This window comes from Phoca vitulina, unplaced genomic scaffold (assembly GCF_004348235.1).
Source record: "Phoca vitulina isolate PV1807 unplaced genomic scaffold, GSC_HSeal_1.0 scaffold5, whole genome shotgun sequence".
NCBI classification, from domain to species: domain Eukaryota; kingdom Metazoa; phylum Chordata; class Mammalia; order Carnivora; family Phocidae; genus Phoca; species Phoca vitulina.
In genome coordinates, this window is record NW_022589708.1 from 45,090,735 (window position 1) to 45,118,476 (window position 27,742).

Genomic DNA, 27,742 nt, shown 5'->3' on the forward strand with positions numbered 1-27,742 from the left:
ATATGCTTGATAGAAGCATATATAATCAATGCAAGCTAGAAAGTGGCTCTTGCATGAATTGTTGCTGGATAAATAATTGTGTGGGGCATTTCACCAATGATATAGTAATGGAAATAATGTAAATTAGTAATATTACTAATGTTATTAATAATTGCTGCATTTATATAGGTTTTACTGTGTGCCAGGCACTTAATTCATAAAATATCACCATAAAGTAGGTGTTATTTTGCCCATTTTACAGAAGAGGAAACTGAGACACAAGACTTTAGATTTCTTCCTCCTAACGATGTTACTGCCTTCCTAAGAAGCGATAATAAACAGATTTTAAAAAATCATTTCTGAAAGTAATGAAATGTCATACTTACTGTATTTTTGATGATATTCTTGATTATCCAGTCAACACACTTATTTGAGTGAGTGCCCAGGACCCTATATGGCTGTTCAGTGTTAAATTGTTTACCTTTGGATCCTAAAATATACCCAGAAATATATATAGTGTATAAGAATTGCCACATTATACAAAAGTGTTTAAGAAATAAAGATCTCTGTGTTGGTCATCCCTCTATAAGAAGCTACTTGTGAGAATTTTCTCACAATATAATAGAGATTCAAAGATCAGTCCCACCACAGTACAACAGATGTTTTAAAACACGGCTGTCTTGTGAGAAAGTTGGGGAAATCTTCAAGGGCAAAGGGTTGTTTTTCATGAACATCTCTCTGTTAAAGGATCTCCCAAAGCAGGGATTGCCTAACTGTTTAATGGGCCAGATGTTAACACTGCTCAGCTCTGCAGTAGCTTTGTAAAAGCCATCATAGGTGGTATGTAAATGAGGGGGTGTGGCTATGTCCAATACAACTATTTACAAAAACTGCTGGCCAAGCCACGAATGTAGCTTGCTGACCCCTCCTCTAAAGGATGTATTTTAAGAAGCAACATTTTTTTTCTTCAGAAAGAAAGAATTGAGAGACAAGAAGGCCTACCTACTATGAAACTAAATATAAAGAAAGTATAGTGTAAAACAATGTCTAACTTGTTTTATAGAAAAGGAGTTACAGAGCTTAACTCCTGGACAGAATTGTGAAATAAATTGAACAAGGTGTTTGGAGTTCAGGTGTTTTATCCTTTCTGTATTGTTCAAAGGAGAAGAAGGGAGATAAAGCTATCAGTGAACTTGCTGGTCTTGTTAAATTAATTTGTGTGAGGGGTACCTGGGTGGCTCAGTCGTTAATCGGCTGCCTTCGGCTCAGGTCATGATCCCGGAGTCCTGAGATCGAGCCCCACATCGGGCTCTCTGCTCGGCGGGAGGCCTGCTTCTCCCTCTCCCACTCCCCCTGCTTGTGTTCCCTCTTTCACTGTCTCTCTCTCTCTGTCGAATAGATGGGTAAAATCTTAAAAAAAAAAAAAAAAATTAATTTGTGTGATAAAATTACAAGGATAACCAGTAAAAGGATAGATATATCCAGTATACATTCCAGACCACAGAGGGAGAAATGGACCAAGAAAGACATACAAAGAAAATAAATAAGGCACATAAAGGAGGACCAATAAAAGGATTAATATAAGGTGGTAGAAACAAGTATTTTATAAATCATGATAAAATTTTTAGAAGACTAAGATTGGATAAACAGAACCTAGCCTTATGCTGTTTGAGACCTACCTATAACCCAAATATGTGCAAAACTTTGAAATAACAGAACAGTTAATGAATACAATATTAATCAAAAGAAAATGGGAAACTGTTGATAACAGACAAAATAGACTTAAGACAAGGGAATGTTACTTCATGATAGAAAGCATAATTCATCAGAAAGATACAATTCAAAAATTGGCATGACTGTAATAACATAGCACCAAAACAGACATGTAAAAATTTATAATTTCTAGAAATAACGACAGATTAGGCATTATATTGGGAAACTTCAACAAAGTTCTCTAATTGATATATCATTAAAGATATGGGAGCTTTAAACAATTCAATTAATAGAATTGATTTGATTAATATAGAAAGAACCCAACTCAACAATTAGAGTACACTTCTCAATCATAAGTGGTGCTGTTATCAAAGTAATCGCGTACTAGAGACCATGAATGAAATCTTGATAAGTTTCTAAGCTGCATCTTTCTTAACTACTGTAATATGCAGTTAGCAATAAAATTTGAAAAAGGATGAAATTTTAAAACCTCTGTTTTGAAAATTCTAAAATCACATGAAATTACTCATGTTAAGGAAGAAATCATAGAGAAAAATTAGACCTTACTGAAAATACTCCAGAATTTATGGAATACAGTGATAGTGATATAAAGAAATTTATACCCTAAGTGTTTATGTTAAAAAATTGGAATGACTGAATATTAAAGTAAGCATCTGACCTCAGAGGTTAAAAAGGAATTGTATAATTTTAGAAAAAATAAGAAAATAAAGGAATGAAGGAAAAAGGACTTAGAGAATTTTTGAAAAGCCTAATTGTCATTATTTTGAAAAGACAATTAGGGGGCACCTGGGTGGCTCAGTCGGTTAAACGTCTGCCTTCAGCTCAGGTCAGGATCTCAGGGTCCTGGGATGGAGCCCCACATCAGGCTCCCTGATCAGCAGGGAGTCTGCTTCTCCCTCTCCCTCCTGTTCCCCCTGCTTGTACTCTCTCTCTGTCAAATAAATAAATAAAATCTTAAAAAAAAAATTAGATAAATTTCTGAAAAGATTAATCAAGGAAAAGGAAATATTGATATAACAAGGATTATAATTACAGATGCAGAAGATAGTAAAAAGAGACAAGCATACTATAAAATTTGTAGGCCAGAATTAGGTTGATGAAATAGGTAAATTCCTAGAAAAATTACTACATATTAAAGCTACTTTAAAAGAAAAAGAAAACTTGAATAAGCTTATAACTAATTTTTAATATAATGACTTATTTAGAATCTTTGAACAAATTAAATAGTTGGCCCAAAAAGTTTTACAGATGAGTTTTACCAAATTTAATGAAATGATTATTCTAAACTGATAGAATATAAATATGTATGCATAATGACCAAATGTTCAAAAAAAATAAATGCTTCCTGTCCAAGTTGAGTTTATCCCAGAAATGAAAGTGTGGTTTAATATTAGAATATCCATTAATATAATTCACTGCATTAAGACTTTAAATAGATTGAGGAAAACATTTGATAAAATTCAACGTGTGTTCAGATTTTAAAACAAGAACAATAAACCGGTCAAACCCTCTACCCCTAAGTAGAAAACTAGCGACAAAGAGAACCCTCGTAATCTAATAATGGGAATTTAACTCCTGCAGTATGATAAAACAAGAAAGAAATACAAAGTAGAAAATTTGATAAGCAAGTAACCATCCATTATGGTTGTCAATGAATAATACGAAAAGGAAGCCACAAGAAGATTATTGGAAATAAATTATATCAATGGAATATATAAAAAGGTGTATTAGTTCCAAAACATTAGAAATCATAATTTTTTTTAAAGGCACCATTTAGAAGAACAATAGAAAATACAAAGAATAAATCTAACATAAACTGTCTAAGCCCTGGATGGAAAAAGTGTATTTTTTTTTCCAAAAGACTTTAAAAAGGCCCAAGTTAATGGAGAGCCACATTATGTTTGTAAAGACTCGTTATTATAAAGATACCAATTTTATCTAAATCTGCAGAATCAGAGCAATTCTGTTCAAAATCCTAATAGGTCTTTTCAAAAACTTCAGTAAGTTTGCTCTGAAAAATAGGTGACTGAGTGAAGACAATTCTAAAGAAGAAAAATCAGGCATAAGCTATAATACTTAGGACAGTGTTATTGATGCAAACAGGGATATATTGACCAGATGGACTGAAATAGCCCCCAACAACAGCACATATTTGGCCACTTCAAATCCAAAAGAGATGGCCTTTGCCAATCAGTGGGCAAAGGCTGGGTTAGTTGTGAAAAGTTATGGTTCAACTCTTCATAGAAAAAAGTAAATAGGGTCTCCACCTCACACCATTCAAAAACATTGATTTCAGATAAAGTAGGTACTAAAATGTGAATAGCATCATTGAAACTTGAAAGTGTAGAAGAATCTCTTTGTCTTTGAAGTAGGAAAGGATTTCTTAAATAAGTTACAGAAGGTGCTAGCAGTAATAGAAAAGATATTTTTGACTACGTTTAAGAACTTCTGTTTACTGAAAGACTACATAAGTAAATGAAGTATGACGGTTAAAATCCAAAATCTATTTATAAAATAAACTGACAAAAGATTACTATCCAGGATATTTAAAGAACTGCAAATTAAGAAAATGATAACCTAATGGAAAAGTGGGTAAAAGATACAATGGGCGTTTCACAGAGTAAGAAATACAAATGTTTTATAAACATGTGAGAAGCAACTTGAACTAATTAGTAACCATAGAAATACAAGTTAAAAGCACCATGTGATACCGTTATAAGCTTGCCAAATAGAAGACTGATGATAACAATCTGGTTAGTGTGTAGGCTATGATTATGTGCTGATGGTAGCTGTATCTTTTGGCACAACCACTTAGGAAATGCTTTGACACCATCTAGTAAGATTAAAGAGGAACCTCTCCTTTTATTCATCACCCAGCTCTACTCCGACCCGAGAGAGCAGCGGCTTTCAAACTATTTTGGTCATAACCCACACTGTCAAATAATATTTTACAAGGGGACCCAGCACTCCTTAGAACAAAAACAAAAAGCATCAACAAAGAATACTTACTGCTTGTGTTACATTCTATAATGTTCTGTTCTCTTTCACTTAAAGAAACTATCAACAATTTCTAAACAGATTTAAGAACCAACTAATGGGATCTACCATTAAAAAACTCTTACACATAGGTACAGGGAGACATGTGCAAAAATATTGGTATCTGCATTGTTCATCATAGCCAAAAATCCAAAGCAGTTCAAATCCCACCCATAGGTGAGTAAATAATAAAATGACTTAATATTATAAGCAGTGAAAATGAGGTTCTATTTTTATATAAAAATGTGAATGAGTTTTAGAAATATAATGCTGAGTGGAAAAAGCAAGTTTGTAATAAAGATGAATTTTTTTTAAAAAAAACTCAAAGATAATGTTTAGGAGAATAGTCACAGCGTATTCTGCCAGACTGTTCTAATTCTAAACACACACACTTGTGTGTGCTTATTGAAATTCACTGGCTTTGAGTCATTTTGGTTTCTCTGGGACAATGTATGATGCTATAATGTATATTGAAACTCGTGGTAAAGTTCTTGTTATGCAGAAAACAAATTATAGGTGGGAAATAATTGTGAGCTCATTTTCTTTTAGAATACACACACATATGTACATATATTTGACATATCTATATTCTTGTATAAACTTATTTTTTAGCCTACCTATGTATTTTTATAGAGCTATTTTAGAGTCTGCTGTTACCATAAAATGCATGTGAGCTTTAGGAGCTCAGGTAAATTATTGATTACAACTTTGAAACGAACAGTCAAAATGTGACTGAAGTTTTAAAACCGTCTGTGGTCATTGCCCACAGATCTTTCAGACCCGAACATGTGCCAGGCTATCGCGGGAACATTCTGCAAGCACCCAGAGAAATTTTTTTGGCATTGCAGAGCTGAAAGTAGTTGGTGGCAGTGCAGTTTATTTGCCAATTGACTAAATAGAAAACCAGGCCAAGAATAAGGGAAACATAGCGTAATGTATATAGACTTGTCAAATCACTAAGTTGTACACCTGAAACTAACATAACATTATGTGTGAACTAAAAATAAAAAGTTAAAATGAGAGGATTAAAAAATCAATGTCTTATAGCTATCTTTATGTATAGCTCATCTTTAACTTTTCTTTCTAGCTTTGAATTTAGAATTGAAGTAACTAAGAGGCAGTTGTATCTAGAATAATGTGGCTTTCTAACTGTTCATCTTTTCTGTTTTCGGCTGCTTTTGCTTCTCAACATTCAGAATAAAAGAAAATTCCCAATTACTGTTTGAACTGGGATATTAGTTTCAGACTAAATACCTATTTCTATGCTGTCTGTTGGTATTTTTCCACCTAAAATTCTTCTAGTAGTTATAATGTCAGAATAAGATATGTTTTAAATGAGATTGGCTTTTAAATGAAAATCAGTAGTGCATTTTCCATAAAACAAAACAGCTTTAAGAACTATTCAGAGCTTATTCCTTAAATGTAAACATTATTTTTATAGGTCCCAGGAAGCAATTTTGACTTCTTCTTGCCCAATGGAATACTAAAAGGGTGTGGCAATTATGTCTGGTTATAGGTTGTCTATTAAATGTTCTCAATGAAATGCATCCAGTCATTAAAGTAGAAAATTTTCATCAGAAAATTTTGTACTTTAATAAGTTTAATAAATAAGCTACATGATATATGTATTTTTTATTTTTTGTAGGTTCCTCTTACTCATTTCCCTCAAGCAAGAAATACAGTTTTGATTTCTGAATATTTGCCCATCTTTTTCTTTACCACAATCCAATCTTCCCTGTCTCCCTTACCTATCCACACATGGGTACCCATGTATATGTGTGTACGTGCACACATGTATACATGCTTGTCTTTGAAACCACACTTGTTTTCTACTTTTATGCTGCCTTTTCCTACCTTCCTTATCTTGATTTTTATAGCAGCCTTTGTCTTAGAGTTGGTGCTTAACATATGCTGCCTTAAGTCTGAAGCAGCATGGTAGAAAGAACATACACCACAGGCAGGCTTTCCGTCCTGCCTCTGCCTCTTCCTACATTCATTACAATGAGCAACTATTGACCATTCTGTGTCAAATGGAGAATGCAGAATCCATTTTGAAGATTGGAGGGATTGCATGGGGAAGCACCTATTACTGCAGCCGGCGTTTCGTAGCTTAGCAGTAATAGTGTTAATATATGTCATGAACTGTGAGGAGTAGGAGAATTTACCTTGTTAGCCTGCCATCACTTCATGAATGTTGGCAGAAGACACAAGACTGGAGTCAAAGAATTTATTACAGTAATAGCACTAGCCAGAGTCAACAGTTGTGTAGATTCCTGAGTCTCTATTCCCACAGGGTGATGTGAAGAAGGCCAGTTTAATACCTACATGCACAGTGGTTTGTATTACTGGAGTGAAATCGTGAACTTAGGGAACTCAGTCTTTTTTAAGAGGTAATAAGACAGCCCAACCTTTGCCCCAGTTTACATACTGGCTGGTGAACAAATCCATTTACTTAAGAGGAAGACCCTACCTCTATCTTCCAAGACTATTCATAATATATCTTTGAAAAGATTGTTGGGAATGAAGGTGCTTGATTAGCACTTTTACCTTAGAGGGCTTGGTCTTGCACTCTCTTGCTTGAAAATCTCCAGTTGTTTTCCAGTTCTCTTGAAAGAAAATCCCACCTCCTTATCTTGGCTAGAAGACCCTAAGTGATCAGGCTTCAGCGTATCTCCTCACCTCCTCTTCTACCATCACACTGGCCTTCTCTCTCTCTCTCAAACACACCAACAGCCTTTGCATTTGTTCTTCCCCCAGGTTATCACCTAGTTAGCTGTTTGACATTGAAGATTCAGCGTGAATCAATCAGTGAGTGAGGCCTTATCTGACCGCCTCAGTGTAAAGTACCTCCCCAAGCATTCTATCACATCACTTGTTTTTTTCATGGTACAATATTTATCAAACTCTTTTTATTTATGGTCTGTCTTTGCCTCCTGGCCCAGCCTATCACACAGAATATAAACTTGTTTTAGAACTATATATACATCTATGCATATATAAGTCATATACACACATATATATATGCCAAGCGATATTAGCATAATACCACTTATTATTCGGTGTCTCGGTATTTATTGCATGAAGGGATGGATGGATGAATTAATATTGCTTCTAACCTAGACTTTTTGTTCCTCCTTTTTTTTCCATGCACTTTTCATCGTTTTGGTCAATAATATTAAATTTTGCTATTTGATTTCTAATGAAGACCATGTACCCTCTCTAGGGTTAACAAAAACAAAGACTATGACAATAGAGAAATGAAAGTTTCCCCCCAAAATAACATAAGCCACCTACTTGTTAAAGTTTAGTTATGCATGTTTCTATTTAATACTAATATTAATAGTATTAATATTAATACTATTAATCACTAATATTAGTGATAAACAAGCAATTAGATAGTCTGTTTGCATCCCTTGGTACTGAGAATCACAATAGGAGATTGTAATATGTGCTATGCTGTTTGTTGGCACATAGAAAAATCCTTGTTTACCTGTTAATTCACACTAATGCCATGTGAGAGGTGTTTCTTGATTTGTACAAAACTTAGAAAATAAAGAATTAAATCACATATCTGTTCAATGGATCCTATAGTTCACATGTTATTGGTTTTGAGGAGAAGTCAGAGGTCTAGCTTTGAAATGCCAGATACTCCTCTAGTCATCCTGTGACACTTGTCTTCATGTGAAAGAAATTGTTAAATGATGGACTGTAATATGAAACAATCATTGCAAAATTTCAGCTCTTTTCTATCATTTCTTTGACTACTTTTCTGGTACTCAGTAGTTACCTAGCAGAGGATGTATGGGAGGCTCTAATACATTTGCTAGACCCTCTTTTGGAAATACATATAGGGAAACAGTTTTGATTTGTAAATTAAGTGCTTTTTTATTTTTAGTTTCTGTCTCCCTTCTCTTAGTTGATTCCACTAAGATGCAGGTGCTTCAAACATAAGTTGTATTTATAGATCCATATTTAACAAGGGTTCCTGTGCTAATCTTTTAAAAGACTGTGTTACTAATATTAGAAGTAGCCATTATCTAAAAGATATTTAATCACAGTTCTACAGATTAATAATTTTTGTGGAATCGCTGTGGTTAAAATTGATCATTTTCCACAATTTGTTTGTAACAGCAAGCAAGAAAGGAGAATGTCAAAAAAAGAGAAGCAGAGGAAAGGGAAAAACGTGCCCAAATAGCCAAAGAATTGGCAGAGAAGGAAAGGCTTGAACGCCGACAAAAGAAAAAGCGCTTATTAGAAATGAAGACTGGTGAGTACTGTCAGCTTTGCTATTTGTACTGGTTATTAGCAGTTTAATAAACTTCTGTGAAAAAAGAAGATATGATCACCTATTTGTATAGTTAAGCTGTAGAGCATTTTTTTTTTTAAATGGCTTTCCCCCTTTAGTTTACTCACAAGTAGTGCTTTTATCCTAACTTGTCATCGGTTGTAGGTAATACTGGTCCCCTGGTCTATTCTTGTAGTCCCAGTATATTCGCGCTGTTTTGACTGCTACTTCAGTAACCAATCGGTAATGGTTTATGTCAATCAATAAATTAACAACTATAGAAAACTGGGAAATTCTATTGGACAAGTAACTTGTTTTTTTCAACAAAATATTCTAAGGGAAAAAGTGATGGAGGGAAATGTATTGATTAAAAGAGTCTTAAGAGACTTATCAACGAATTGCAATAAATGGAACTTACGTATATTCTAATCCAAACAAGTATAGACAAAGGCAGTCTGAAATATTTGAATACCTTTTTTTTCCTGTAGACATGACAATGTTGTTGCAAATATATTATAAAGTATCTTTTAGAGACTTATCCCGAAATTTTACAGACAAAAGTATGTCTGAGATTTCAATCAAAATAGTCTAGCATGACCAGGAAAATAGGCGGGTGTGTAGATGAAACAAGATTGGCTATAAATAATAATTGCTAAACTTGGGTGATGGGTGCTTAGAGGGAAGGGTGTGTTCACTATACCATTTGCTCTACTTCTGTATATTTTGAAATTTTCTTTAATAAAAAGCTCTTGGAAAAAAAATAGAAAAATTACAGTTTTACAAAGATATCTGTGTATATATTCCAAAGCTAGAGGATACCGCTAACTTAGAAGCGAAAGAATTAAGTAAATTGTAGTTACATTTCACTCCCTCAAAATTCTACTTCTTCCACCTCTAAGCCACTAAGGATTGCAGAAGGCTTTAATTAAAATCCATCAACTTCACTGCTAAATTACCATAGTTTACAACTCAGGGCTGCAAATTCACCTAAAGTTTCCCCAGGGGTAGACAGAGATGCCTTCTTTGCCTCTTTTACTTTCACTTTTACAGACATATTTTATCTTTAATAAAGCAAACTGAGTACCTTAATGTATCACACGTTTCTTCCAGGAGAAAAAAATAATCATCTAAGCACAGCTTCTTATTTAGAAGAGTACACTTGAAATTCAGGAAGTGTTCTCAAAAATATCTTAAAGTGTTAACTAAAATGGAGATCAGAAAGGTTTAATATTGATTTTAATGTTTTTGGAAATCATTTTAAAATAATTGACTACGCCTAATTTACCAGACATTCTTATATTAGAACATTAGTTCATTTAGTATCAGCCAAAGTGTCATCTGGATGAGTTACTTGATAGCAAGCACATGGGCTGTATTTGTGGGTTTTGCCCAGACCCTCTGCTCTGCCTATACAGAGCCTCTCAGCAGTTCTCTTCTATCAACCTGGAAAGTTAAAACCTGATAGGAAACAAAAATCTTAATGAAATGTTAGATCCAATGTAATCTCAATAATGTTTTCATTTAAATTTTCCTTTCTCCTGAAGGCATTTTATTTTTTTTAATTTTATTTTATTATGTTATGTTAATCACCATACATTACATCATGAGTTTTGATGTAGTGTTCCATGATTCATTGTTTGTGTATAACACCCAGTGCTCCATTCAGTACATGCCCTCTTTAATACCCACCTCCTACACTGTTGGTGGGAAGGCGTTTTATTTTTAAGAATAACGAAGTTCATTTTATTTTTCCAATTTAAAAATAATATGGTTGTGTTACAGAAAACACCTAAAAAGTAATTGATCGAAAGACCATTACCCATAATCCTCCCATCCAAAAAAAAAAATCCCTTTTAATATTTTGGCACATCTTTCTTTCAGTTTTAAAATTTTCTACCTTTTAATAGTAGCCATATGAGAGTACTGAGTATGCTGTTTAGCATCTTGCTGTACTTTCTGAATGTTTCCTGTTATTCTTGTGATTCTTAATTTGTAATTTGCAATAACTGTGTCATTGCATTCACTGGATATGTCATATCTAATTTAATTTGCATTAGTCTTAATGAGGTCAGAACAATAGTTATTTCCATCTTTTCAGTGTGATATGTTTATGCATAAATGGCTGACAAATATTTGTAATTATTAGGATAAAGTTTTAAGACTTTTTGATGCATGTTGCCAAATTGATTTCCAAAAGGATTATTCTAATTTCACCAGCTTTTAGTATTAGTTTATGAACACACGTTGGTTGAATATTGTCATTTTTAAAGATTTTTGTTAATAAAGTAGAAAGTTCTGTTTTATCTTAATTTGCCTTTCTTTGAGTACTAATGAAGTTGGACATTTTTTGAAGTATTTAATAGTCCATTTGTATTTCCTTCTTTGTGAATTGTGTTGTCTTAGTCTTTTTCTTATTGATTTACACATGTTAGCTCATTGAGCATCAATATTTACCTTTTAAGTATATTTTCTCACTTTTTTTTATATCTGGATATATAAAAATGTTTTATAATTTTTGCTTTTGTGATTTTTCTTATCTTTAAATTTAGTCGTCTTTACAGCAGTTTTATATCCATTTCAATTATTTTTCTAGCTTCAGTTATTCATAATACTATTCTGCTCCACTTAATTGTAATTCTTACTTATTCATATACTAGGGTCTGTTTTTGAAATTTACCAAAACTGTTCTAATACTTACCCATCAGTTATGGTTAATAATTGGTTTATATTGGTTTCACATAGGTAATTTTTTGTTGAGAAGGTTAATTCTCTTTTCATTCCAGTATAGTTAACATACAGTGTAATACTAGTTTCAGGTGTAAAATATAGTGATTCAGCAATTCCATGCAACACCCAGTGGTCATCACGACAAGTGCCCTCCTTAATCCTCATCACCCATACCCTCACCCACCTCCCCTCTGGTAACCATCAGTTTGTTTTCTATAGTTAAAAGTTTGTTTCTTGGTTTGCCTCTCCCCACCCACCCCTGTCTTTCCTTTGCTCGTTTTGTTGTTGTTGTTTCTTAAATTCCACCTATGATTGAAATCATATGATATTTGTCTTTCCCTAATTTTGCTTAGCGTTATACTCTCTAGCTCCATCCATGTCATTGCGTATGGCAAGATTTTATGGCTGAAAAATATTCCATTGTGTGTGTGTGTGTGTGTGTGTGTATGTGTATATATATACACATACACACACACCACCTCTTCTTTATCCATTCATCAATCGATGGATCCTTGGGCTGCTTCCATAGTTTGGCTATTGTAAATATGCTGCAATAAACATAGGTGTGTATGTATCCCTTTGAATTAATGTTTTTGTATTTTTTGGATAATTACCCAGTAGTGCGATTACCGGATCAGATCATAGGGTAGTTCTATTTTTAACTTTTTGAGGAAACTTCATCCTGTTTCCTATAGAGGGTAATAAGGTAGATATGAATTTTTTTAAATAAAGGTTTCTCTTGCATCTTTTGGGAATCATAGAGCTTATCTTATTTGACCTATTGAATTACCTTATAAAACTTTATGCTATATCTTCCCAAACATGGGTCTCAATAGGTGTAGGGTTCTCACTTGATAGACGCTCCCCCAAAAATGCTAAGGTCCTTATGTGCCAGACAGTTTGACATTTCCCAGGAGAGTGCTCTTCAAAGGATAGTCAGGGCAACATTAATTTATATAGATAATATTAAATAAATACTTTAAGACTGTACCTTTACCTACTCTGTATTTGTGAATATTTTAATATATTTAGTCGGAAAGTCATTTGATAGGAAAGAAAGTTATCAGGACGCTACTTTTGAAAACATTTGAAAATTTTGGAAATCAACTTTGAATTTCTTTTTTTCCTGTAGCCCATGGAATTTTAACGAATCTAGGGATATATCCCAAATTTCAGAGCACCTAAACTTATAATATCCTCACCAAAGTGAAATACCTCTTCTAAAACCCTAGTAAATGATGATTATTTCAAGTGGTCTTTAGTTTTCCTTTAAACATAAGATTGCTAATATAGAAGAACAAAGTAGTCAGTCTCTTATTATAGTTGCTATAGCTAAGTTAGTCATATAAGTATCAAATATATTATTATTGATATCTTTTTTACATTTAAAAATAGTACAGATATGCAATCACCTTTTCCTTTCCATATTAGATGTAGAATATGCTTTTTGTCAAATCATGATTTTTCCTAACATTTGGAGGCTTTATGAAGTAGAAGTCAGTAAAGTAGTATGTCTAATTAACAATTACAGAAAATATTCATATGCAAAATATCAGTTTTTGACACTCTTAACAAATACACTCACTGGATTTTATACATTTCCTATACTTGACAAATACTATCTTTAATTAAAATGTATCACCATGAAAAATATAAGTGCTACAGTTTTCCACTTCATTGGTAGAGAAAAGACATTTAATAGGTCACTTTTGTTTTATTTAACAAGAAGTAGTTTTTGTATTTATATGCTGGCATTACACTGATAAGAATAAAGTCCCCGATGGAATGATGTTTTAATTCTAACAAGTCAACCAGACAAACACATGTAAAAGATAATTTCAGATTATAAACAGTTACCTGAACTAAAGGCAAGACAACAAGATAGAGATGCTGGCATGGTGGGTGGTGGTGACAAAATTTGGTCTTAGAGAACTAAGAATACAATGTGTATGGAATGTACTAATTTAAAATATTGGTTCTAAAACTCCTTAGAAATTGATAGGAGAAATCAGGTTCATGTTCATATCCTATGCTATAGGATATAGCATATCCTATACTATATATGCCAGTATGGTTTATTTTTTCAATATCTTATTGTGAGCTAAAACTCTGTATTATTTTTCCTTGTGGGTGTTCTGTTTTAGTACAGAAGAACGTAATACTGCTTCAGTCTTTGTGGAAGTTGTCAGCCTAGCTTTCCTAATCTTTAAAAAAAAAAAATGTAGAAGGGCGAACTGTTGAATTTACATTAGGGCTTTGTCACCTCTCTAGACCAGGGACTTTTTGTTTTATCTTATTTTCGTATGTAGGGCACGCAGCCCTGAACGATAGAGAGAGAGAGAAAAATGTTCACATAACGCCGTCATAAACCCACAGGGAGCTTCCTTCCATATATTTTCATGACTTTAGTATTTTCACCATGCAAATAAGAACTGTGTTTTTTCACAGATGTACAAATTCTTGTTTCACCACCTGAGGTAGTAGAGTAAATTAAATCCCTGCTTTTTTTTATCCACCATAAATCATTACTTGCCCTTGGCGAAAGAGCAGGTAACGATTTTCAAGTCTACTATTTATTATCACTATCATTTCAGGATGTGATTTTTGTTAATAGAATGAAAATAAAAATAGAATAGTGGGCTAAATTTCCCTAAGAAGAAAAACGAAGCATTGAAAATCCTTTTGCGCAGTGAAACTAAGAAAGCACAGAATCTCGTATTGTCATATTATAGCTTTAAGAGGTCATTTTTCTCATTTTTGTTTTCTTTAAAAGTGATGAGCCTGGAGGTCTCTTAAATATTCACACATACAGTTTTGGTTATTTCTGTTGAATGATTTGTTATTACATTAAACAAGCAAAGAAATTAACTACATTTTCGTGATGTCTTTTTTTTTAATTGGTATGTGAATTTCGAATACATTTTCTGAGGTTGGTGTTTACATTTTGAGTTATTTTAATTGAGAATATACCCAAAGTATTAAACATCTGATGTAGAAACTAGTAAGTATAGACACTCATATTTATTTGTTTGAAGTGCATAGCTATCCTTATGTGTAATCATTTCTAGTGAGACAAATAGTAATAGCAATTTTATGTGATTATGTGCAAGTTTTTCGAGACTGCATTTCTGTTTCTTAATCGTGGAAACGAATAGGGCATTTGATAATATAATTCAAATATTATGCTTTAAGACTTCCTGAGTATGTAAGTTGATTCACATAATTTTTAAATAGCACATCAGAATGGCCTTGAAATGGACCCAGTGTTGTATAATTATGTTTTGTGGGGGAAGTAAATAAGCGCTTATTTAATGGAGCAATAAAAACTATATGAGCAGCTCCTATATTTCAGTCTTTAGGTTACAATTTGTTTATTATTTATTAGACTTAAATGTCTCATTTGGTACAACTTCAGTCTATTAAATAAAGAGATAATTAGCTTTTAGAAATCTGTTGTTTACCCACATGGCCAAAACGACTCCTTTGTTTTCCATTCTGCAATTTAGAATAACTAAGCAATTAGGCCTCCATTTTAGAGGAAATGCATATTACATAAATACTACTTGGGAATGTCTCTGCCAATCTCAACAGATAGGCAATTAATGTGTGTACTTGCTTTCATAAAGGCTTTAACAATTACCCTGTCCTCTGCAGATATCATAAAACTTAGATTATTTTCCATAATGGTGTGTATTCTAGTTTTGTTCAGTGGTGCTTTCAGCTTTCTAGCATTTTTGGAAATTGATGCATAGAAATAGGCCAATGGTTTTAATCATTTCTCTATTTAGAAGAATAGAACAAATAAGATTGCACTGGCTTTGATATATTTCTCTTTTCTTACCCTCATCTTTTATGGGACATTAGCAATAGCAACACCCACTTCTGCCACCATTTATTGATCACGTATTATTTGCCAGGTTCTGTATGTGTCCATTATTGCGTGTAATGCTTACAGCAAATTTATGCAGCTATTTTTATCAGAGTTGCTTAATGTCTTTGTACGTGGTCACAGATTGAGCAAGCACTGAAGCCAAGTTTTCTGACCAGAGGACATATTTTTAAACTATTGTGCTAGTATGCCTTTACCACTGATGGTCTGACCATAGTGCAGAAAAAAAGGGACCAAAATGAATTTTAGTAATTGATACCTAGCACTAGACTCTATACCTATGTATGGAGGTTGAGAATTATCTTCTCTGGAAACCTTGGGTGAGAGGGACAGCTCTGTCTTTGGTATCATAGTCAGTGGTTTTAAACTATAGATACCCTCTTCCTTTGTGTTGGGGAGTTTGAGGAGGATTGTCACATTAGGAAGGCTTTTCTACTCTGGTTCAGATTCCACTTTAATTCTTCTGATTAATCAAGCATTAGTTTACCCCAGTGCCCAGAACCCTGAGGATACCATCAGCACCACTCTTCCCCTCTAGAAAAGGGTTTTTCAATGGCCCGGATAGTTCGGGGCCCAACTGAGTAGCTAGAGCTCAACAGTTTGGAAGGGGATGGAAACATCTGTAGTATTTTCATTACTTGACCCAAGTTAGAAGTGAAAGAACCAGGAAATTTTATAGGATAGTAGTTTATGGAAGGGGCACAAACACCTTGGTGTGCTTTATTTGAGAACAAACGCCCTTAGACACCTTCACCCCCACCACCAGCTCTACCATTTAACAAATTCTTTTCTGATGGTATTAGGAGGCTCCATGAATAGTATCAAGGAGTGTCCAGTGGGGAATTTTTCCAAGAGTGTTGCTAATAGTTACACAGGTTTTCATGTGTGTGCAGGAATCTCTTTCACTGGAATAACACAGTTTCAATGGGGAAAACTCATTCAGAGTCCTGCTTTTCTGTGCACTAATACACGTCTTCTCTGTATGGCTGTGCAAGGCCCACACACCATCCTCGCTTTACAAAAAGCCTCTGAAAAGAAAGATAAGGAGAGGAGGCTCTCAGACTTCTCTAGCACAACATATCTTGAAACTGTGGTTTTTTTTTTTTTTTTTTTGGTAGCTTCTTGAGTTGTGTCACTCTTCGTTTAACATCATTATGGTACATCCTCATACTAACTGGCTGTTCATCCAATATTTAAGAACCATTTTGAAAATGGTTTTCATTGCCCTTCTGAGTATTCTGTAATATTAGCTATATGCCGACTAGAAAATGACTCCAATTTCTTGTTGTTGTTGTTTAAATTTGTTTTATAATGCAAGATTAAATGCCAATTAATCGTAAACTTTTTTGGGGGCAAAAGAATTTCAATCTTTATGGTGTCGTATGGGTTACTTCTAAGAATTTTACCAAAGAAAACTTTTTATGAATATCACTTAACTTATGGCTCTTCTATTACCAAGCACAGATTCACCCTGGTTTCTACCCTTCGAGGGCAGAAATCCTACCAATCCATTATTTTAATCTTAGTACCATATTGAGAACATTATAACTTTGACAACGTAGGCTACAATCACAGTGCATCTTTTGTGTGTGTGACATTGACTCCTCCTTAGGTAGCTGTCCCTCCCAACCCTTATTTACATGGTGTATACTTTCCAAACCAGTGGACTATTATCATGATGAGCCCTCCCATGTCACATTGCTAGTTCTGAGTAGAATGAGTATTTGTATTTGAAGTTATTTTTAATTTCAGAGATAGACTCTGAGTATTGTCTTACTTTCAGGCATAACCATAGATCTCTCCATTTTTTAAGAAACTTATCCCACCTCTATTACTTAATGCATACTCTTTACACATCATGTAAATGTCTGTTTTTAGCATTTACCCTGAGAAACACAGCCCTCCAGAGAGAGAGGCTTTTGAACTTGATTGGTGCCTGTATAGAGTCCAGTCCAACACTTATAAAAAAAAGAAAAAAATTATATCACAGTTGAAAACGAGGTGAAATGTATGCCACCCTTGAAGGCTGTTACTTATTGGCACCAGTCAAAAAGCTAATAACAACCGGGGACGGAGTGGCCAACGGCCTGCAGAGCAGCATGCCTAAGTTTTATTGTGACTACTGCGACACGTACCTCACCCATGACTCTCCATCTGTGAGAAAGACACACTGCAGTGGTAGGAAACACAAAGAGAATGTGAAAGACTACTATCAGAAATGGATGGAAGAGCAGGCTCAGAGCCTGATCGACAAAACAACTGCATTTCAACAAGGAAAGATACCTCCTACTCCATTCTCTGCTCCTCCTCCTGCAGGGGCAATGATCCCACCTCCCCCCAGTCTCCCGGGTCCTCCTCGCCCTGGTATGATGCCAGCACCCCATATGGGGGGCCCTCCCATGATACCAATGATGGGCCCTCCTCCTCCTGGGATGATGCCAGTGGGACCTGCTCCTGGAATGAGGCCACCTATGGGAGGCCACATGCCAATGATGCCTGGGCCCCCAATGATGAGACCTCCTGTCCGTCCCATGATGGTGCCCACTCGGCCAGGAATGACTCGACCAGACAGATAAGAAGAGACAGGAACCTCTTTATATTCATTTTATATTACTTGTTTACTTCACCAGGAGATCATGGTGTTGTGACTCTGGGTGTTTTCTCAACAGCAGGACAAGAAAGACTTGCTCCACCTTCCTATCAAAGAGAGAATAGTTTTTGCCAGGAAGTAGTAGGACAAAAAAAAAAAAAAGCAATTTTCATTTGTATTGTGAAATGTGAAAATAAAATTGTCAACTGTTTTAGTTAAAAAAAAAAAAAAAACAAAAAAAAAGCTAATAACAACCAATCAGACAAAACTGTAAAAGAAACTGGATTGCTTAGGGTTTGGGGCAGCTAAATCCACTCTCTGTCTACAACCCCTTTCCAATCCAAAAATGCAAATTTGCCCCTGAAAACCAGAAGTTTTTAAGTAACTTCAGTGTCCAAGCTCATTTGATGCCAGACATGGCCTGAACTGACAGGAGGCCCCATCGAAGCAGAAATAATAATGAGTTTAATTAGAAGATGCTGCCCTAGGTTATTCTGGATGTGGTAGTGTTTCACAGCGTATACACCTTTTTGACCTTCTTACAGTCTGCAAAACAGATTCTAAAACATCTGACTGTAGAATTTGTGGATAAGAGACTATGAGTATGTACTTCTCAGTGACTACTCTCTGACTCTATTGAACTGGTTATACCATCCGCTCTTTACCTCAGGCACACTCGTCCCTGCTTCTCTGTGCTTATTTCTGGTGTCCTCTTTGCCATAAATACCATCCCTCTAATTCTTAACTGAATCTAACAAAATCGTGTTTGTGTTAATTCCAGCGTTCTCTAAAATGTGTTCTCTGAATATTTGTCCTTGATAATAGACAGTCTCTTTTTGGTAAACCATCATAGTCTTGCTACATAACTTAATGTATGGAATATTTGGTTGCACTCATTTCATTTGCTTTAGTGTTATGCTACTAATCGATTGTACATTTTTCAAGAACTTGGCCTTCAGCAATCTTTATCTCATAGGACCTAGCATGGGGTGTGTGCATAGGAAATACCACAGAAGACACGCATAAGATTTGTCAAACAGTTGATAAAAATTAACTGGTCAAATGACATCTCTTCCATTTTGTGTTTAGTTTAGCATATTGTTATTTATATGTAAAGTAAAAATATAGCTCAAACTACAGAACCTTGAGCCAAATTAGCCGGCACCTGTTTTTATAAATAAAGTTTTATTGGAAGACAGCCACGCTCATTCCTTCACATATTGTCTGTGACAACCTTGGAGCTACAGGTGCAGAGTTGAGCTGTTGGGACATTGACCATATGTCCCACAAAGCCTAAAATATTTGCTATCTTGTGCTTTACAGAAAAAGTTTACTAACTCCTGATAGTGATCAATAATCTATAGAGACTATTCTTTGATTTTTATGGCGCGATCTAAAAAAAAAAAAAAAACAACTGTTCTGTCAACTTTTCTCTTGTCTCCCTGTAACCAAAAGAATGCATTTGCAAAATGGCCAATGTGTGTTAGAAAATGAGGATCTTGGGGCGCCTGGGTGGCTCAGTCGGTTAAGCATCTGCCTTCAACTCTGGTTATGATCCTGGAGTCCCAGGATTGAGCCCCACATCAGGCTCCCTGCTCAGCGGGGAGTCTTCTCCCTCTGCCCCTCATCCCACTCGTGCTTGCTCGCCCTCTCTCAAATAAATAAAATCTTAAAAAAAAAAAAGAAAATTAGAATCTTGTAGTTAAACACAAAGTATTGATAAAAAATAATGGTAATTGTTAGGGAAAACTAAATCTTTCAGCACAGAAAGAGAAGCATGTGATTTTTAGATTCTATTAATTTAAAATGAAAAGTTGTGCAGTTGAACTTTTGAAATGCTAGCAAGCATCTGGACTGCCAATTGTTCCAGTCACCAATCCAGCACAACTATTGTGCTCTTATCCTTTTATCCCAGCTTATAGTCCCCAGTATTGCTGTACTATTGTTTGTATATCTTTTGAGATGAAAATATCAATGTGTCAAAAGGTCATAGGGGAAGCCAGGTTTTTATTTCTTTATTAATAGGCTGTCTCTTTTCTCTTCCTATTTTTGGTCATTTTGACATTAAATTCTTAAGGTTGAAGGAAATCCATTCAGTGGTGCTGAACTTGGTCATGAAGGTTGCTAAGTCTAAAGTGATTATCTTGCCATTTTAAAAAAGGAACTCAGTAGTATTTGGCTTTTGATGATGAATAAATAAACCCTAGGACAGATGGGGAAAATTAAGCAGAGAAATTGAATATTTATGTGTTACTTGAAAATGGTATAAATAGGCATTAGTGTTTAGATGAAATTATACATTATTTTGTGATAGGATTTTAAAATATTGTTTCCTGGATAGCTTCCTTCCTCAGATATCCAGTGTTCTTCAAGAAAATTAGAAGCAACATAATATTAACAGAGTTAATGTTGAGGGCAGCATTAACACAAGCTTGGATGCCCCAAGGCAGGAAGAATTTGACAGACGAGTGTAATAACAGAAAATAGATGACTGACTGTTTTTGGAATAAGCAATTCTTGGGAGACCATTGCCTGGGTAGAATGAACTGTCACTATAGAACTCCCACCAATAATTATCATTAATGGTTAAAAGTGACAGTAATTTTAGTCTAGCACAATCCTTTGAAGGTTTATTTTTAAACTTTTAGTGCTATCCATGCAGTAACTCTTGCAAAGTCGAAACATTTTTTTGTCAAATTAGTGTTGAGTTAGAGGCTCCATCAGGAACTTGCAAGTGTTGTGTGAAGGTTCAGTGCCTTTAGAAGCTGGATAGTTTCCCTCCAAAGTCATCCTGACTTTGATTCTCTGACTTGCCATTAGTTCTAAGATTCTAAACATGTGACAGTTCCTCTGTTTCACTGCAAAGTAGCCCTCAAATGTCATAAAGTCGAGAAGGTTGGTGAACAAAAGGGACTATCTTAATTCAAAAGCCAAGAATTAAGAGAAAGGCAGTCGTTCTATTGTACTTCAGGTATATTTTATAAGTATTGATTCTGTTAGTGCTGAATTGCAATTATCATCTCTTGTTTCCAGTGGATAGTCTTGATGCTAATTAGATTGTATTTTCCCTTGGATTCATATGTGAATAAAAGGTTTTTTGTTTTGTTTTTGTTTTACTTTGCCTTCATTTATTTTAATGTTTATTATGGAACAATGTTGACCTTTCAGGGAAAAAAAAGGAGTGCCTTTTGGTAGAGTCAAAAAAATGTAGTGCCTTTTGAATGCATGGAGAGTTTTTATTAAATATTAAATTAGTCAATAAATAAATCTACCAAATATTTTAATAGATTATCCTATGATTTTGCTGTACCTCTGTTGATTATACTCTGATTTCAGCTTTGGTAGAGGAAAATGTCATTTGTGCTAATTAGAAGTACCTTTCATTCTTGCAAAAAGACCCTAATGCTGCTCACCTTCCCCATAGACTACAACCTTTTTAGGGACCTTATCTATGAGATTCTAAAGGAACTTGGCCTGAGGAAATGTGGCATTTTCTCAGGCATTTTCTCAGGTATTTCTCAGGTATTTCTCAGGTATTATGGTTATACTGTGTTCTGATTGATTCTTGCATTTTGACTCTTTTAAGACACACAGCATTGCAATCTGAGGAAACGCTGTTTCCTAACTCATGGTATCTGCTGAGACTGAACGTAAAATGTCTTAATGTTATATTTGGAGGCATAGTGGAGAGTTTAAAAACTGTTCCTTCTCTACTTGGAAAATTAGGAGAGCCCAAATGATGCTGAGCTTTGTTCAGAACTGCTTTACTCGTGGTGTAGGAAAGCTGGGGAAAGAGTACTGTTTTTCAAATCTTTCAGCTCCCCCATGAGAAAATTCCCTTTTTATGTTTGGCACCATTTTTTTTTATTTCTAAAGCATCACACTTGGATATAATAGAAATGGAATAATAACTGAGTTGCCATTGATCAACTCTAAACAGGGAAAGGTAAGAAAAGAGAAATATCTCCAGCAGTGTTTAACAATGTTAGAATCTTAGGAACTCTAAGAGATATAAAAATTTCCTTCCGAGTATTACAACTTAGCTAGGGAGGCTTGTGTGTGCACGGATGCTTTCAGCCTGCTCCCATTTAAGTGCAGTTAATATTGAAAACAGAAATAAAACGTCTTAAGAATTTGGTGTATTCCTCCTGAAACTTATCAGAGGCCTCTGTGGAATAAAAGTTTAGCTTAATTCATTAATTAAATGATATTTATCTTTTATAAAATACAAGAAAAGAGGAAAGTGACTTGAAGCATTTACTATAGTTACTTTACATGATACTTCAGCTAATATTCTAATTTGGCTCTAAAAGATTTGTTCTTTAAACAGGAAAGTCAAACATAATATTATTTCTCATTTAATCTTACAAAAATAAAATGCTTGTATTTAAAATTAGCCATGTTTTTTAAAAAGAACCTTTTAAAGTGAGCGACTGTTTATCTTTCCAAAGCAGGTGTTTAATAAGCACTTTTAAAACATTAATGGAATTCACGTCTCTGGGGTAGAAATTCCTCAGTTGTACATATTCTATCTGAGCCAACCACTTAGAGGTATATTTGGCCCAATCCTAGGACGAGATATGGCATCTGTCCAGTTTGTTTTATGTGCTCTTGTAATATCGGTAACAAATAGGTATTTCACAGTCAGGAGAACAAACTCAGGTGTGCAAAGATGTAAGTTGGTATAAATGAAGTTTCATTTCTGACTCTGAAACACCCGCCTGCCTAATGGGAAACCGCTTAGTCATTTCTCTCTGTGTATGTATGCCAGCGTCGGATTGAGTTATTCTTGTTTGAAGTCCCTGTTCGTGCTCTCTTCTTATTGTCCTTCTCTCTAAAACTGATGCCAAGCTTGAAAGCCAGCTTGCGGGCACTTCTAGCAGCGTGCACTCTTCTTGATTCAATTCTGACTGGGCCCAAACCAGCCTCCCTACCTTGACATAATATCTTGTGTCTTCCTTTGGTAAGGGTGAGGTCTCTTTCGTTCTTGAGTGGGAATCTAGGAGATCTGCCTGGGTTCTCTTAGACACCTCCTCTGCTCCTGGATATTGGCGATTCTCAGAGATGTCTCTGTGTTCTGCACTTGGATTTGCACTTTCTCTCTGCTCACTTCTTTTTCTCCCCAGCCAGTGCCCCTAGAAGTCACTGTGCTCCTCCCGAAGCACTCATCCGTGGGGACTGCAACCTTTCACTTAGGTTTGTCCCCTGGCCGCTTCTCCGGAGCGCATGCTGCATCAGTAGACCCGCTGCTCTCCAAGGGCTGCACGTTGGACACAAGATGCTTCCGCTCTTGGATTCCACTCCCTGTGACTCCATGTGAAATCCTACCCTGTGCGTCCCATTTCCTCCTGGAATGAGGAACGGTGTGCAGGGTTCCTACCCTGCAGGAAACCTCCTCCCTTTCCAGTTTCTCCCAGCAGATGGGGGCATCTTGTCCATTTATGTACAACCCATGAACGTGATGTACATTCTCTCCTACGTGGATAGTTCCAATATTGTGAATAGTCCTTTTGGCTTCCACCTTAGGGTAGAGCCAGGGAAGGTGGGTTGTCACCTGAGCAATAGTGCTCAGACTTCTATTGGTCCGTTGAAATGCAGAATCTTGAATTAGGTGGATACCAAATGAACACAGTAAAATGAGCCCGGGCTTCCAAGTCTGGAAATCCACTGGGCTGTGTAAATTAAGACACAGAGGCATGAAATTCGTATTTGGACAGCAACAAATAATGTAGCAGGCCGGAAATGCTCTTTGGGTAGAGCTGTAGGAAACGGCAAGGCTAAATTGGAAATTGGGAGAGCGTGTTATGCTTTAGAGTTTTGCTTTATCCTGTAGGCACTTTCCAAAGGCGTTGAGCAGAGCAGTGATAGGGTCTTATTTTAGAGAGATGGCTCTGACGGCAAGAATGCATGCCGAAGGCTTCGAGGATGTGGCGCGAGTACAAAGAGTGAGACCAGTTAGGAGACCATTGCAATTTTGTAGGAGCTAAATGCCAACAGCCTGAACTCAGATGTACTGAGAAAAAAAGGGTAGATTTGAAAGGCAGTTTAAAATGGTACCAGTAGGGCTTTGTTGCTGTTGAAGTATGGGGACACGGAAAAGCTTTCGTGACAGGGTAGATGATACCTGTCTGAGCTTTAGGACATGTTGATTTTACATCTCTAATTTAAAACCCTTTTATCTGGAGCATAATTTCACCTGAAAGCGTCTGGCATAGGGTATGAAACACAACTGCGCATAAATGTTAACTTCTTGTCTAGAGGAAGAGAACAGTCTTCTCCGTTAACAAAGACAGTTTGAGCATCTTTTTGTAGCTACGCCAACCAAGAACATTTGAAAACAAATCATGTTAGCCCATGAGGGTAAACTGGGGGTGGGCCTCTCAGGGAGCGGCTAACTGAGGGTTGGGATGCGTGTCAAGTAAAACAACGTATCCCGTTCTCCCCTCGGAGGAAAGAGGGGCAATCCCACTCCTTCCTTTTCAGTGGAAATCCGCTCAGGCATTCAGTTCCAAGACTCTGGAATTCTCATTATTGAAGTTTGCGTTCACATTTATTTTTCTGTTCTATGTGATATTGTTTTAGTGCGTATTTTGTGAATTTTTAAAAAGCATCGATCACACCTTGCATTCCAAAAGACACTCCCAAGCCTCCTGTGTGATTTGCTCTTGTGATTTTACATTACTGACAACAAATTATAAAAATTGGCCTTGGAATACCTCCTTTATTAACAGAACTGGTACTGTAATGGTGAAAAGAAGTTCTTCCTATCAAAAGGTTTTCTCCAACAAATATTTATTGAACACGTATCATGTTATGGATACTTTCCAAGGCCCTGGGGGTATAGCAGGAAACAAAACAAGCAAATATCCCTGCCCTTGTGGGTCCTGACAGAGAAGACAGACGACATTTAAGATATATAGTGTTAGAAGTCAGTAAGTTTTAAGGAGAAGATAAAGCAGGGATGAGGGATAAGAAGTGTGCAAAGGAGTGACATTTTAGATAGGGCAGTTTTTTCCCTTGCCAGAGTTCTTGATCCTATGGACAGTATTGTTATTCTCTTAGAATGCAAGTGGTATCCTGTGGTGTTGAGCGCTCCAGCTTAGGGTTGGGGTGACCAGTATTCCAGCCCCGACTTCACCGGCCGCTACGTGATAGTATGCAGGCCAGTTAGCTTCCCAGACTGTAAGTCTCCTTATCCATCAAAGAAGGTTCCTTCTAACCCTGCAAAGTCCATCTATATTCTATAAGTCAGTTTTTAAATAAAAACATGCCTGAGCAGTCAAAATTTGTCTAGGCCCTCCACTGATTTTACAACACTATCCTCTATTAAAATACAAGCTCTATTATAAGACACTTTTCATTTGGCAGGAAATTAAGAGTCTCTCTCCCCATGCAGTATATTTTTTGTTTGGTTTTGCTTTCCATTTGGTTATAGGACAATTTTATTTGAAAGTTAACCTGTTTAGAATGTTTTCCCCACACTTTCGATCAGTAAAAGGGAGACATGGGCTTAGAAAAAGTTGCTAATTTGGGGAATTTAGGGAAATGTATACGTATGCCAGTATGTATAAGGACAGATCTTTTCATAAATGAATTATCTCTTATGTCAGTTACTAGTTTGCTATCCATGCTTTCCTAATTTTCTGAATGGAATGCGTTTAGTATATATGTAGAACAGAAATGAAAATCTTATATATTACAGAATTGGCTGACCTTTTTACAGACTGACAACTTCCCATTTTCCCTGACAAATACTCAATCAGCACTTCAGTCTATTAAGAGCAGAGCTCATTAACATGCATAAACTAGCAGCCTGATCTAGTTATAATGCATCTTACTGTGTGACTCATACAGCATAGTGTAGCTCCTCAGTCTTGTAATAAAAGGTAGAGTGGCCGCCAGTGATTAACAGGGTTCCGAGATCAATTTAACCTGGGTAAAACCTTTGTCCCTAACAACTGTCATTAGGAATGACTAGCATTTCAACTAATTAGCCCACCATTGACAACCCATAAGCTTCTCACAGATGGTAAATGTTGATAAACACCCACAGATGTGTGCACAGCTGACTCTCAGTTATCCGCAGGAATAGGGGACATAGATAATTTAGATTCACTTACAATACAAACCCCTCATTTTAGCTAGTTTCAATCTCCTTTCTCCTTGGACTTTTTACCACAGCTGTTAATGAAGTAGCAAATTAACTAATATAATTTCAACTTCTCCTCCTATTGATGCACATACCCTATGGTGGAAGCACTAATACGTATATATGTGGTCACAAGATGGCTGGCAAGAGGATGAAAGGAGGACCCACAAGCTTAGATAAATGTATTAAGCAATGGAGAATTGTTCCTATGTGCTCTTGGCTGTATGTCCAGTCACTACCTGAACTCCTTGGAACAGAAGAGAATATCTCCCTAAATTTGAGATAAACAAAAAAATACCATTTCCCTTGGCACTTTGTGTCCTGTGTTAACAATGATTTTTTTCCAGATAATTCTTCCTGTAATTTAGTCTCAATTTTTCATTAAAATATCAGCCTATCTACTGTCTCGTGCTGAATGAAGATGAAGAGATATAAATGTAATAACCCAAACACCGTGAAGTTATTCCTTTGCCTGTTTCCTTCAGCCTAAGGAGTCTTGGGTCTTGCACTTCTTTTGTACATTCTTAATCTAAAACTTTCATTTATTCTTTGTGTACTGGGTGTATTTCACTTGTCCAAGCAAGTTTAAAGGCAATATTTGATAGAGCTCACCCAGAGACAGGAGCTGTGTGAAGATAACTGAGTCTATAGAATGTACTGTGAAGGGCAACCATTTTGTTTCCTGGCGACCTGCAGAATGTATACTGTCTTCTGGCTGAGGCATTCATAAGTTAATACAGTTGTTTTCCAGAGTTTCCTTACTGGAGGAATATTTATTTCAACTTATTGGAAAGGAAAATTAATCATTCCGTAACTGCATGTTAGGAATATTTCAAGGTGTTTAAAGAAGAAATTGTATAATACATTAAATGGTAACCAAAATTCGTGTCAAAGAACTTGAATGGTGGAAGAATGTGACACTGAAGAAAGAAATCTTGCACTATTGGAGCTCGCCCGTAGACATGTAACTTTTCAGAAAAGTGATACACTAGTTTTTACTGTTTTTCATTCAGCAGCATTTATAAATACTAACATGTTATATAAGAATCATATTGGATATTTCCCCGGAAGGAAAAGTGACTGGGAACTCAGTGCTTTGAGATAGTGAGATCCTTTTATACATATTTGCCTTTGACAGTTTCCTCTGCTTGAATAGGTGATACCATTCACTGAGATGAAAAATACAGGAGGAAGTGGAATTTTGGGGAAAGTGGTGATGAATTTCATTTTGTAGATGTTACCTTTGAGATATCTATAGAACACTTAAGTAACCTTGTCTCAGTGATTGGGTAGGGGTGAGGGTAACTCAAGCTAGTTTGCCTGAGACTTTCCCAGTGTTAGCACTGCAAGTCC

General features: G+C 35.7%; 2 protein-coding genes across 2 annotated transcripts in view; both read left to right on the forward strand.

Moving 5' to 3' along the window:
- The window catches only part of DIAPH3 (diaphanous related formin 3), a 484,064-nt gene that overhangs the window by 308,661 nt on the left and 147,661 nt on the right, over positions 1-27,742 (forward strand). The window contains exon 25 of the mRNA XM_032402899.1: positions 8,881-9,016. Within this exon, the coding sequence (XP_032258790.1) occupies positions 8,881-9,016 (136 nt within the window). The remainder of the gene's footprint in view (positions 1-8,880; positions 9,017-27,742) is intronic.
- Positions 17,723-18,309, forward strand: LOC116631596 (U1 small nuclear ribonucleoprotein C-like). The gene has a single exon (XM_032402898.1). The coding sequence runs from the start codon at positions 17,750-17,752 to the stop codon at positions 18,224-18,226; it is 477 nt and encodes a 158-aa protein (XP_032258789.1). The 5' UTR covers positions 17,723-17,749; the 3' UTR covers positions 18,227-18,309.

Bases quoted from the DNA above. Each gene is read 5' to 3' on its own strand.
- LOC116631596 (XM_032402898.1), top strand. From the start codon at position 17,750: ATGCCTAAGTTTTATTGTGACTACTGCGACACGTACCTCACCCATGAC.